At 37.5% G+C, this 14,441-nt stretch overlaps 1 protein-coding gene across 1 annotated transcript in view; it reads left to right on the plus strand.

The window, feature by feature from the left end:
- Positions 1 to 4,105: 4,105 nt before the first annotated feature.
- Positions 4,106 to 14,441, plus strand: part of ssh2a (slingshot protein phosphatase 2a) — a 29,081-nt gene continuing 18,745 nt past the window's right edge. The window contains exons 1-2 of the mRNA XM_079824082.1: positions 4,106 to 4,298; positions 9,621 to 9,664. Of these exons, the coding sequence (XP_079680208.1) occupies positions 4,236 to 4,298; positions 9,621 to 9,664 (107 nt within the window). The 5' untranslated portion in view covers positions 4,106 to 4,235. The remainder of the gene's footprint in view (positions 4,299 to 9,620; positions 9,665 to 14,441) is intronic.

Genomic DNA, 14,441 nt, shown 5'->3' on the forward strand with positions numbered 1-14,441 from the left:
GTGATGGGGCACTCCCATTGCTGTCTGTCTGTGGAAATCTTTACTCATTTCAACTAGGGGTTTCACGAATGCTGCCATGTTCAGAATGTTGTTTAAAACTCATAGGCTTTTACATGATAAGTGTTTTTTGTGCATTGCATTGTTTTATGCCTGACTGCTCTATCTCTTCACATAATTTATTTCCTCCATTATTCATGTAAGGATGTTTTATTAAGATGTAGTTCGGGTGGAGCACATTCAGATAATTTCTCAATCAGCACTAGAGGAGGCTTATAGCCGACTTCCTTTTGTTCCACAACAGGTTTCCTTTTCCAGCATCCCTCCACTACCCCAACTTCTACCTCTTGGTTGTTCCTATCCCAGCCAGGGATATGAGGGAGCCATCTGGGTTTGGGCTGAATTCCGAGCCCTTCGGACACGCCAAATATGCCTACTTTTTACTCTATTTGATTATACAGGGGTTGGACAATGAGACAACCCTATGTATGCACAGCCTGGTGGCCAATCTTCACTGATTTTACATTCCATCAGTAAGAGAGGCGTATGAAAGTTGAATTAGCAGAGCAATAGCACAGCTGTACATAAAATATTGCAATCCACATAACATTCAAAAGAGGACAAATTGTTGGTGCGCGTCTCGCTGGCTCATCTATAAGGTCAAGGTATTATTTATTGTCTCCCTTAGGAGAAATTTGTTTTAGATTAGATCATGCTGCAACGTCAACGCACAACACATATAACATACAACATTAACAACCATTCTAATCCTATAACCCTGTATCATAAAAAAGATACATACCATTAAAATAAAAAACTCAACACAACCCTCAGTTACCTGTTGTACCAGTTATTTAACATCCTGCTGCAATTGCTCATTAATTAATTTAACAGACAATGGGACAAATTAGTATTTAAATCAATTATGCATAATGGAACCCTATCTCTAACCAGAGTTCATCAGTGCATACAAGATACAACATGTGAAGAGTCCAATAAAATCTTGTTGGCATGCTGGATCGTGCAAAGCTAAAAATATATTGTAAAGAGATAATTTTCTATGACAATCCATGACAAAGGAGGCCAAGTCATTGTGGTATATCGAGAGCTATGGTATCCAAGATATTGTGGGTATACCACCATGTAGGGCGACCCACATCTAACAGAAATAACTGTCAACGCAGATGAAGCGGTCTGAAAGGGATATCCGGATATTAACCTGGATTGTATCCAAAAAACATAAAACCACAGCTGCCCAACTCACTGCAGAATTAAATGCGCACCCGACTCTCCTGTTTCCACCAAAACTGTTCATCGGGAGCTGCACAGAGTCAGTATTTATGGTTGGGCTGCTATAGCCAAACCTTTGGTCACTCGTGCCAAAGCCAAATGTTGGTTTCATTGGTACCAACAGTGCAAATCTTAGGCTGTTGACTCTGTGAAATATGTATTGTTCTCTGATGAGTCCACCTTCACTGTCTTTCCCACATCCGTGGGAGTTACGGTGTGAAGAAGCCCCAAAACCCCTTAACACCCAGACTGTTGCTGCCCAGAGTGAATCACGGGGGTGGATCAGTGATGGTTTGGACTTTGGACTGCAATATCATGGCATTCCCTACTGTGTTTGATGAGCGTCATTGCCGAGGACTACCGAACAATTCTGGAGGACCATGTGCACCTAATGGTTCAAACATTGTACCCTGAAGAGGGTGCCGTACATCAGCAAGATAATGCACCAATACACACAGCAAAACTTGTGACGGAATGGTTTGATGGACATGAAAGTGAGGTTGAACATCTCGCATCTAAATATTTTGGGTCACTTTGGGATATTTTGGAGGAGGAAATCAGAAAACATTTTCCTCCACCAGCATCACAGTGACCTGGCCACTGTTCTGGAAGAGGAATTGGTCAAAATCTCTCTGGCCACTGAGATGGACTTGTATCTGTCATTCCCAAGACGAATTGATGATATTGGCCGCAAAAGGACCAAAAAAGGCCCTACACCATATTAATGAATTATTAATGTCTAAAACCAGGCGTCTCAGTAAATAAAGCAAGCCTAAAATTGTGGTTAAAGGGATAGTTCACCCAAAAATGAAAATTAGCCCATGATTTACTCACCCTCAAAGTCATCCTATGACATTCTTCTTTCAGACGTGTTATATTACAAATTGTTATATTGATTGTTATATCAAGAGTTATATTACAAAAGTCCAGGCTTATTCAAGCTTTATAATAGCAGTAATAGTTGCTCTGTTTTTGAAGTCCATAGAAAAAGGCATCTGTCCGACAAATAACGTACTCCACGTGGCTCTGGGGTGTTAATAAAGGCCTTCTGAAGTGAATCGATGCGTTTGTGTAAGAAAAATATCCATGTTTAAAACTTTATAAAGTAAAGTTTCGTCCGACCGCCTTCCGTGTTCAATTTCCGACCGCCTTCCGTGTTCAATTTATGGGAAAAGTGTTGAAAGTGCCTCTGCCGATCGAAAGACTAACGCGACCAGGTACGCTCGTCATGACCATAGATATACATAATAAAGGTTAGATGTCTTACGGCGGAGTCTCTAACGTCACAGGCAAGCTTTCTGGTGGGCTCTATGGTACCTGATGTAAGGTGAGTGATCTGCACGAACACAAATACTTGAAATCTTGATGGATTTACAAATGGTTTGGTTTCTTACAAACGTTATTAACGTGGCTATAATTCTGGATGCTTGAACAAATTATGAATAATTATTCATAAGTATGCAGTGTCATGACTACATCTCTGACGTTTATAACAAACCAAACAGTTTGAAAATCGGTAGAAAATTGAGCAAGTTATGGTTATTTAAAAAGTACATGCACCATTAAAACACAATGTTACAAAGTGAGCGAGCTGACTGTGACAAGATGGCCGCCAGGTGCGGACGTCGACCTCCATTGGCCAGCAGCGTGGACAAGACATCTAGCTTTTATTATGTATATCTATGGTCATGACGTCACATACGCATTTTGAATTGCGAGATGGCACTTTTAACACTTTTCCACGGAAAGGCGATCGGCTGGAACTTTACTCGATAAAGTTTTAAATATGGTTATTTTTCTTACACAAACGCATCGATTCCCTTCAGAAGGCCTTTATTAACACCCCAGAGCCATGTGGAGCAGGTTATTTGATGGACAGATGCATTTTTATGGCCTTCAAAAACAGAGCAACAGTCACTGCCATTTTAAAGCTTGAATTAGCCAGAACTTTTGTAATATAACTCTAATATAAATTGTATTCGTCTGAAAGAAGAATGTCATATACACCTAGGATGGCTTGAGGGTGAGTAAATCATGGGCTAATTTTCATTTTTGGGTGAACTATCCCTTTAATTAAATTGTCCTTCAGCTACCTTGCATATTCATTTGAATGCCAAACAGCCCGTTTTATTTGTATTCTTTGTTCATGAAACTACCAGTTTCTGTCTTCAGGCTCAGATCCCAGAAGACTGTGACAGCAAACAGTTATCCTCTTAATTCTGTGCTGTTTGTCATCAGGTTGTTGTGACTCTGGGGAACAGGTTCTCTGTCTTAATGAGGATGGTTAGGGACAGACTACAGCTCCCATTGAAACATGACCTTAGCATCAGTCATCTAGGTGTGGAGTGTTTACTGTCACCTCGAACACAGCTTCCTTAGTGTTGCATTGAAGGAGGTAATCGTGTATAGCTTAAGTGTCCAACGGTTTTAAATGAAGCACTTTTCTTTTTAAATATTTTAATAAAAAACATTAAAGGAAGTGCTCGGCCTCAAAACTTGGACATTTGGAAACAAATTTAAGTAACAAAATAAAGCTTAAGCTTGTTTGGCCGATGATGCTACACCTTGATCAATTTTTACAACACTCCCTGTTCCCCATAACAATTATAAAAGAACGAGAAGAAAATGTTTTCAAATAGGAGGCCTAGATCTATTCAGCTGGCATCCACACAAAAACTTTCTATTTTGACGTTGTTACCATGGCAACGCATCATTTAAAAGGATTTAGAGAGCGATCAGATTACTAACACGAGCGGTATGACGTCTCACCCCTTTATTAAGTTACTGTTCAGTACTAGTGGTTTGACAGCTGGTAAGCATCGCGCATGCGCACAGTGAACAGAAGTGAGCGACCTCGAAGACGCTGCACATCTTCCTATGTGCGACGGCACCAAATGATGTGAGTTTTGCCGCTACCTTCTCTTACATCTTGTGTTCCTGGACCTTGAATGGCGCTGGTCATCGTCCAACGCTCGCCAACCCCTAGTACAACATCCAGTCCGTGCGTGTCGGTGAGTTTCTTATCTATTTCACCAGTTTTTCTCTACTTATTAAACGATTTTACTCATGTACGAGCTCTAGCAGCAGCTAGGGTGTTCACTCGGTCTGCGCATGCGCAGAACGATACTGAGCTTATCAGTGGTAGACATGCAACTAGCCGGTGTCGCTTTGCAATCTACAAGCGTTCGTAGTTTCATGCTTGGTTTTTAATGTTATTTTAAAATTACTAAAACAACAGTCCATTAAGAATGGCGAGCTATTAGTGAACAAAAGCGGCATTTTTATTAAAGTTTCCTGAGCTAGTTGCTAGCTGCTGATCTGCAGTAACGTACGTTTAGTGACATCTGGATTTAATAATCATTGTAGTAGGCTACCCTGTCATTCCGTTGTATTCAATTAATATGGATCACTACTAAAATTCTGTTTTAGGAGGAAATGTCTGTTAAAACCTGGCATATGGCGAAAGGACACTCACACAAACATTTTTGTTACTGTGTTAAAACTTCACAGGCTATATCTAGAATAAGTGTCACAAATACTGGTTAGAATTTGTTCTTTTTTGTGCAAAATTGTCGATGCTTTGGCCTGATACAGTGACTATTTGTTGAAACAACTGTTGCAATTTGATAAAGTAGCACAGCCCTGTGGGTTCACACCACTTAACAATTTTTTCTGAATGTTTTCTCACAAACTCACTATTATACCATCATTATTACCAATATTTGTGGTTCAGCAGGCATATATCATACATCTGTGTTGCACAGACTGACCATGAATTGCCTCATATTTTACTTGTGCCTGTTTACAACTCAGTAAAAATTTTTAAAAAAAAATATAAAATAAAGTCTCAAAGCTAGAGATGGTAAAAATGTGGCTGTAATTATTTGTGTATACGTATTCACATTTATGCTGCAGAAATAGTAAGTGTAGTATGGTTGAATGCTATTGTGAAAACATATTCTCATATGTCTTTTAGCCACTATTTTATTTTGAGATCTGGACAGCACAATTGAATACTTGAGTTGAATGCGTTTGTTGACGACAAGGGGGTGATGGTGCATGAAAAGTGGGTTAATTCTGTAAAGCTCACGTCACGATTTGTCGTGCCTTACGGTCCACAAGAAGTAATTTTCAGTGACAGTAAGACTGTCGCCATGAAATCCCAATATTTAAACCTGTCTGTTCCTGTACCCCAATCCATCATTTTCCTTATCAACTGGAAGGAGTATTTATATATGGGAGAATCAGATTTGTTTAATCTGTTTGAAACTGTGCTGTGCAGTATATACTATACACTATATATATATATATATATATATATATATATATTTCTTCATATAGTAGATATTTGAAACGATATAAAATGCAGCAATAAACACTTAAAATATTATTTTGCTACTTTCATGTTTGACCCTATTATAAGTTGCATATTCAGTTCAGTAAAAAAAAACTCCTGTTTATCTCATAAATAAAAGCTTTATTTTATTTGTATTTATATATTTAAAATGTTTTGGCAGTCTGATCAAATAATAAGTCAAATGATGTTGAAATCACTGTTGACATTTATTGCTTGGATACATAATGCATATAACAAAAAATGTATGAGTAATGTGCCGTTTTTAGCATTTGAGAAACATTTCATTTAACTAAACGTTTCATTTGTCAATTTATTGTCAACTTAGCACCACAATACATTTTTCATGCGCATTATATACTGAAAAATATTATAAATGTTATGGTAGTAATAGTGTTCTTCTGAAAATACTAAGGCTCCTTACAGTAAACTCAAGCTGTCAACTTATTGTTGAAATGGTTTTTTTTTTGCTTTGTTTGCTCGTTACAGTGGAGTCCATTTAAAAAACATGGTGGAATGAAACCTTAACGTTTATATTTCTTTTAGCAGCATCAGTTCCAAAATTGAGATGACCTACCTCAACTAATTTACCTTATGATAGGCTGACCTAAAATCTTAAGTCATATATAGGTTAGCCCACATGTCTAAAGGCTAGATAGGAAAATTAGGTTATGTGAGTGAGATGGTCTTATTCGCCCCCACCCCCCCATTACCAACTGCCCATCATGTGACCCCATTGAGGCTTCCATGTGAGTCATCTTGTGAGATGCCTCAAGGTTTTCCAGACAAAGTCCTCAGTGAACCTAACCCAGCGAGCCTTATTAGTACGCCAGGCTTGACGTCGGTTGTGATGCATGTCCACATGCAAACTCTACTTGAGAGCTGGTATCGGGAAAATAAATTAGCCAGTTTCTCAAATGTATTGGAATAAATTGGAAGTGAGTTAGAGTTATATTGTTGTACATTCTCACTATCATTTTTGAATCATATGAATCATTTTTGCCTATATAGCATATGGTGATTGATTGTAGTCTGAATTGTCCCTGTTATTTATTTACCATAAACCGTGTTGTTAAGAAGCACTGGGTTGTGACGTCCATATGCAGCATGATCCCCAAGAGAAAGTGCTCTGGGATTGGGATTACTGAAACTGGCAGCATGGATTAAACGTAGCCTGGGCCGTTGTGGGCAGAGGAAGCCTGAAGCTTTGCAGTAATCACACATCTACTTATGAATTGTGTGTGTGTGTGTGTCTGTATGTTTGGCTTAGCTAGGGCATATGAGTGTTATCTTGCAAAACTAAACCTAGTTCTCAATCACTGGAAGACGGGGATGTGCGAGCCGCTTGAAAGATAAGCAGGCTTGACATTAGTAGTAGACAAAAGATTCTTTTTCCCAATGCGACTGCAGATGGAGAAGGTGTTTTGAATAAATATCCTCCTCTATTTTGCTGGGTAATGATGATGTGTTTGAGTGTCTATCCTCATCTTTATGATGGCTCTCACCTATGCTGATTGTATTCAAAATTAAGTTAATCTACACTAATGTTAAAAAAAGTTTGTGGTCAGTAAGATTTTTTTTTTTTTAAAGAAATTAATACTTTTATTAAAGGGGTCCTATAAGGCCCCTTTTTACAAGATGTAAAATAAGTCTCTGATGTCCCCAGAATGTGTATGTGAAGTTTTAGCTGAAAATACCCCACAGATCATGTTTTATAGCATGTTAAGATTGTCTTTTTGAGGGTGAGCTGGGTCCCCTTTCTAGAAGAGGGCTGAGCTTCAAGAGCTTGTGTTAGAAGCTACGATTACCTCACGCAGACACGCTCTGAAAATGTCCGAAACTGTTCAGCCTTTCATGTTCAAACTGGAGTCGGACAATGAAGGACTCAAGAAGTGACAAAATGTAGAATGCAACAGGACATTTCTGAATGGTTAGTTGATGAATTTATGTAGCTGATGTGGAGTTAACACTTCAAGTCATTGATTAGCATATTCTGTTTTGATAATCTATAAATCGTTCGTTGTAAGATGCCTTCAGAGCCAGAGAATATATGCTGCATGGAGGACAGGTATAGGTTAGTTTAATTACGGGTATAACTTGTTGTCATCTTGCTTTTATGACATGCTATTGCATTTGTGTTATGTACTGTATTGCAATAAATGTGAAAAGTCGGATGTGACAGCTTGAGCAGGTCCCTAAATGTTCTCTACTACAACAACTCTTCCTCTTCTAAACATGGCCTCACCCCCTTTGATGCGTGATCCCAGGGGCAGGGTTTATGCACATTTTAGGGTTAGTGATGTCACTAACCTGTGAAGAAGCTCGTTGTAGTCCCTACCAGCCATTTGTTGTAGTCCTTCAAATGGTAGTCCTTAGATTTCTTTAAAAGAAAATATCTCCCTTTGCTCTGAACTTTGAGCGTTGTAACTTTGCAGATATTGTTTAAGCTCAAACAGCAACATTACACACTAACTAAAGTTAAAAAGTGAAATCATAATCAACCACCCCTTTAAGCAAGGACGCATTCAATTGATCAAAAGTGACCATTAAGCCATTTTTAATGTTACAAAAGATTTCTATTTAAAATAAAAGCTGTTCTTTTGAATTTTCTATTCATCAAAGAATCTTGAAAAAAAAGTATCATCGTTTCCACAAAAATATTAAAGGGATAGTTAACGCAAAAAATAAATACTCACCTTGTCTGGCTATCACCAGACCAAGCCCAATTTAAGATTGAACATTGGTGTGGGGAGTCTGCTCTATATTTTGTACTGCACAAGAGGCGTGATAAACGAGCATAAATTAAATGACTCTGTACACAATTGGATAGTCCTTCAACCAATCAGACCACAAGAGACATGATCAACGGGCAACTACCCATCGCTTCTCTATCCGTCATCGTGTTAAACCCGCCAATAGCGCGCCAGGTGGATAAGCCAGTCTGTGATTGGTTCCCGCAAAAGTGTAACAGAAGCAGTAGAAATTAATGCACAGGTTTCCAGACTGAGCTGCAGGGCGAAACCAAATCGCCGGCAGGTCAGGCTGGGTTTACCCAGTCTATTACTCACCCTCATGTCGTTCCAAACCCGTAAGACCTTCATTCATCTTCGAAACACAAATGAAGATATTTTTGATGAAATCTGTTTCTGTGAGCTCTCTGACCCCTTCTTAGACAGCTATTTAATTAACACTTTCAAGGCCCAGAAAAGCCGTTAAAACCACGTTAAAATAGTCAATGTGACTACAGTGGTTCAGCCTTAATTTTATGAAGCGACGAAGATACTTTTTGTGCACAAAAACAAACAAAAATATCAACTTTATTCAACAATTTCGTTCTAAACGGTCTGTCTCCTACGCAGTTTACGTTGTAAATAGCGCAACGCTTTCGAGTTCTACGGCAGCCGATGCTGTTGTTCACGTGAGCTCCACAGTGGAGCTGCACAGTCTTTACAATGTAAACTGCGGTGAGTAATTAATAACAGAATTTTCATTTTTGGGTGAACTTACCATTTAAGAAGCACATTAGCACAACTGTTTTCAACATTGATAATAATAATTATAATTATTATTAGATTATGTTAATGTATTTTCTAGTGGTCATAGTAGGAACTTGGTGACTTTTCATGCTGCAGTTCATAATAGTTATTTTCATAACTTGAAAATAAATATTAATTTTTATTTTTTATAGGAAAAAGCATTGAACATCTGGTAAAAAAAAAAAAGTGCAGAGGCAATACATTTTTAACACTGGGGAATACAATATGTGCGTAATCTCGGTAGTTTCCTGTCATTTGGCTGATGCTAAAGTTTGATGGGAAATTATCACTTTATCAACCTAATGTTACAGATAAAGGTACAGGTAAGAGTACAATTACGGTAAGTTGAGTGGGTTGGATTTCATGCTGGACCACTGTAATCTACTTGAATGTACTCCAGGTCTGACCATTGTATCTCTCTTTCTCTCATTCTCTTCCTACAGGAGGAGGGCAGTGCTGAAGATGACCGGCGCTCTCAGCCCAGAAGGTACGTCCACAGGCCGGCATCAAACCCGTTTATCCACCAGCATGCTAAAATCCACATTTATGTCTCAGATATTCATAGCCACACTTGACAGGACCATCATCTTTGTTTTTGAGGAAAACGTTTACTTTATTTTGATCCATCTTATGATGTGCAGTGTCTCCACCAGGGGGAGTATTCTGAACAGTGCATGACTAATGAACGGAACATGACTAATATATTTAAACCTTGCCAGATAATAGGCCTAGTGAAGAAATGTAACATTTAAGTCAGAGTGGAAGCAGATCTGTGATTTCAGATGATGTAACAATCAATATCTGTGTATAAGAAAGGAACTGAACTTATGAAATGAGTTGGTTATTATTTGAGTGAAACCAGGAAAATGGTGAAATGAATTGTGTGACTACCTAGTGACTATGCAATCCAGTGCACTACAGTATTTGACCAGTACAATATTTGCATGAATATCAGTATGCTGTATCTGAGGTGAGCAATATTTGTGTATTTTAGAGTACACACGCATGTAAGTGACATCAGACTTTGTTTCCATCTCTTGTTTTAGCTTTTTGGATGAACTGATTCTGTAACAACATCTCCGTTGTGGTTTATGCTAAATCAGACCTCACATGAGAACCTATACATGGGCTTGCACGCAATACGTTTTTTGCAGAATCATTCAAAAATCTTCTACGCATTTGCTGCCACTTGCGTGTTTGATTGTTTAAATGTTTTAAATAAATATTTTATATAAATAATTTAATGATTCTATAAGCGAATAAAATTGTAGTACTTTGAGCTCTACATTTTAACATAGTTAACTCCATTCCACAAAAATGTGTGCCTTTTAGAATTGAACAGGTGTGCATTTATCATCTTATATTTATAAATATTTTACAGCAGCTTTGAACATGCACTATATTGCCTAAAGTATTGGAACACCCCTCCAAATCATTGAATTCGGGTGTTCCAATCACTTCCATGGCCAAAAGTGTATAAAATCAAGCACCCAGGCATGCAGACGCTTCTACAAACATTTGTGAAAGAATGGGTTTCTCTCAGGAGCTCAGTGAATTCAAGCGTGGTACCGTGATAGGTTGTCACCTGTGCATTTGTGAAATTTCCCCAACTAAATATTCCACAATCAACTGTTAGTGGTATTATAATAAAGTGGAAGCAATTGGGAATAACAGCAACTCACCCAGCTGGGTCAGCGCATGCTGAGGCACACAGTGCGCAGAAGTCGCCAACTTTCTGCAGAGGCAATAGTTACAGATCTAACTTTGTGTGACCTTCAGATTATATATATAGACCCAGGGCCCTACGTGTTCTTAATCCGGGCCTGGTTGCAGTGGAGGTAAAAGGACAAATCAAGTCACAGTACCAGTCAATATGGAAGCTATTTTGACTGGATGTGAGAATAGCCACAATATTTGGACCATCATACATTGTTGTTGTTGTTATTATTGTTTCTTATGTTTTATAATACAGCAAAACTTTTGATTCTGCATTTTGACATTGACTCTGCAATAGGTCTATCTAGGTCTATCTATCTCTGTTATAGTTGTGTCTTCAGCCATTTTGGTGTGTTAAATTTAAGTCAGTTTTGGACTTCCCGTTTTTATGTTAGAATTTACATTGTGAAAAACAAGGTTGTGTTCCGTATTGTGGTGCTCAGCAATTTTAACATTGCATTCAAATATATATAATAAAATAAGTATTGTGATACTTGGTGACACTCTTGTCCCAAAAAGTATTGCAATACCACAATACTCAATATGTTGTCCCAAGGTGACAAATTCGAGGGTTCCCCCACCTGCCAAATCCCACTTTAACCACTGTATATACGCAGGTTCTGTCTGCCTGCCTATAGGACATTAAATTACAAACTTGTGGATGACTGCAGCACATGATTGACAGCGTAGGCTTTCATTAGAGGGTCTGGACACTAGGGTTCAGACTCTAATTTGAATCATAAGTATCCTGGTGGATGATAACTATTCAAGCTTAGTTATGCAACGCTGTTTGGCTTCCCACCACCAGATGGAATCGTCTGGGAGGGTCTTACATGACATCAGACTTTTGTTTGTGTAGTATCCAAGACAAAAATTAGAACCCCTAGGTCAAGCTTAAAAGGCATCCCAAAACTTGGCACTTTCAATGCCGTGCCACACATGTCCTCGATTACACGGCATGTTAGGTAATCCTATGATGACTATGACGTCGTTTTTCGTAAGATATTCTCCTGTGTTTTCATTTGCCTTTTCTCACTGGCACCCCCATGCTACAACCTGACCCTGGATTACATAACATTTGAATTAAAAGTATATTGTATCATGTACAATTTCAAGGGATGAGGAGGGAATCTGCAGTACACTCTGGAACACAAAAAGTAAATGCTTTTTAATTTAGTAGTGTTGCTGCCATGGACTCTACCTTTCAAAAGTTTGGGGTTCATTGGGAAGATATTTAATTATTTTTAAGTCACTTCATGCTCTCGAAGGTCACATTTATTTGATAAATACAGTAATATTATGAAATATTATTCCAATTTATAACAACTGTTTTGTATCTTAATAGATATGTGATGGCAAAGCTGAATTTTCAGCATCATTACTCCAGTCTTCAGTGTCACATGATCCTTCAGAAATCATTCGAATATGCTGATTTGGTGTTCAGGAAACATCTCTTATTATTATGAATGTTGAAAACAGTTGTGCTGCTACATGTCTTTACTGTAACTTTTGAATGTAATGCAGTATTCATTTCTTTAAAAAAACTACTTAAAAACGACAGTGTACCTCACAAGGACTACGACTTGTCATAAATTCACATTGCAAAAATGAGCCTTTGAACCTTTCAAATAAAATGGTTCACAATGAATCACTACAAAATGTGGTCTGTATCTCTAAATGTGAAGGCATTTAAAAATTTACTTGGTATGTGTAAAACCCAGTGTGGTCAGAGAAGGATGTGGTTAATGAATAGAAACATGGTTAAAACAAATCAAATGAATCAAATGAAAATAATAAAAAAAATTCTGAATTGTATGTATAAGCAGGACCGTCATCATCAGCGTTTGCATTTATTGTTCTTTTTATGGGACTATTAAGTCATAGCAGGCTGCAGTGCAGTTATTGTGTGTTTTTTTTATTTTTATTGGACTATTCAGTCTTAGCTGGCCTGCAATACATTTGCTTTGTGCACTGGCCTCATTCCAGCAACTCAAATTAGTCTTGGGGCTGGAGAAAGGGGTGGTTAAAAGAGAAAGCAGGAGATGCAGGCACCAGGAAACAGAATAGAAAAATAGATCCAGCATATAATGAAAATTTCAGATATTAAGGTGTCACGGCAGTGTGGCCGAACAGGTTTTTCTGGACCACTTATGTTTATGAGTACGTGTATATGAATTCGATTGGCTGACCGTTTGTCACGGGGCTGGGCAGAGCAAGTTTATTCATGCCTGAGTTTCTCTCATTTCATCTAGTTTTCTTACAAGGTCAGGTGTAATCATGCATCAAGCGGTAGAGCTTCTGCTACACTGAATATAACATGGTATATCTTTGGTGTAATTCATTGCAAACGAGTGCTTTTTCATTGTAGATAGCTTTTTTTATAATCAATTTATTTATTTAACATATCTATTTTTGCAATTTTGTTCATTTTTGTTCAGTTCAGTTGGAGAGAGAACAGGAAGTGAAGTGATAGGGCCAAGAGCCATGATTCAAACTCTAGTTGCCTGCAGTGCAATTGGCTATGATCTCCAACATAATGGGAGTAATGAACAGAACTGTACTCTATTGTAGGTTGCTCAAAATGCTCAAAATACAGTTTTAATTCAACAGCTGTTTAGTCACAGGTGTGCATTTTTTGGCTTCAATGTATTTGCGGCATCTTTGAACATATCTCACCCAGTGATATTTGAAATGTATTAATGTTTTGACTTTTTTAAATGTACATTTATAATAAGTGGTAGACAAAAGTCCTGGTGAGGTACACTATTCAAAATATATATATTTTTTTTTTGGAAAGAAATGAACACTTTTATTCAACAAGGACGCATTAAATTGATCAAAACTCACAGTAAAGACATTTAGCATTTTTATGTTTTGTTTTTAACTCGTTACATTACGTGAAGCTGTTTATATATATATATATATATATATATATATATATATATATATATATATATATATATATATATATATATATATATATATATATATATATATATATAATCATATAAATGACTTATTTAGATTTTTGTTATAAAATATGTAGATAATTTGTATGATTTTATAAATATTTTATTAAATGTAATATTCAATATAAAAAAAAATTGTAGAGATTTTTTTTATTATTATTATTTTTTCACTTGTGAAGAATCTAATTAACTTAGTTGAATTTCCAGGAACAACAACTGTGTTGTAACTTAGCGTTACCGTAATAAAATTACTCATGCTGCAATGTAAGATTTTGGTCGTACCGCCCACAGGATTTCCCATGTGGCTGACCATTTTTTAATAGAGTGGAGTAAGGAATCGGTATCAGACACATTCCCAGCTCCAAGTATAGGAAACAGCTGGCTCTTAAGAACACTGCGGTCATGAAATGGGGGTAATCAAGGGAGCATCCATTATCTTGGAAGCACTAGTGACCTTTTCCAGGACATTGCATGCAAGACGGCGGCCGTTGCACAACACGCACTCATAATTTTGTAAACACGACATGACAACAGCAACATCTCAAATTACCAGCCAAGGGAGTCAAATGGGAAAACTCT

Source organism: Gobio gobio, assembly GCF_949357685.1.
Source record: "Gobio gobio genome assembly, chromosome: 8".
NCBI lineage: Eukaryota > Metazoa > Chordata > Actinopteri > Cypriniformes > Gobionidae > Gobio > Gobio gobio.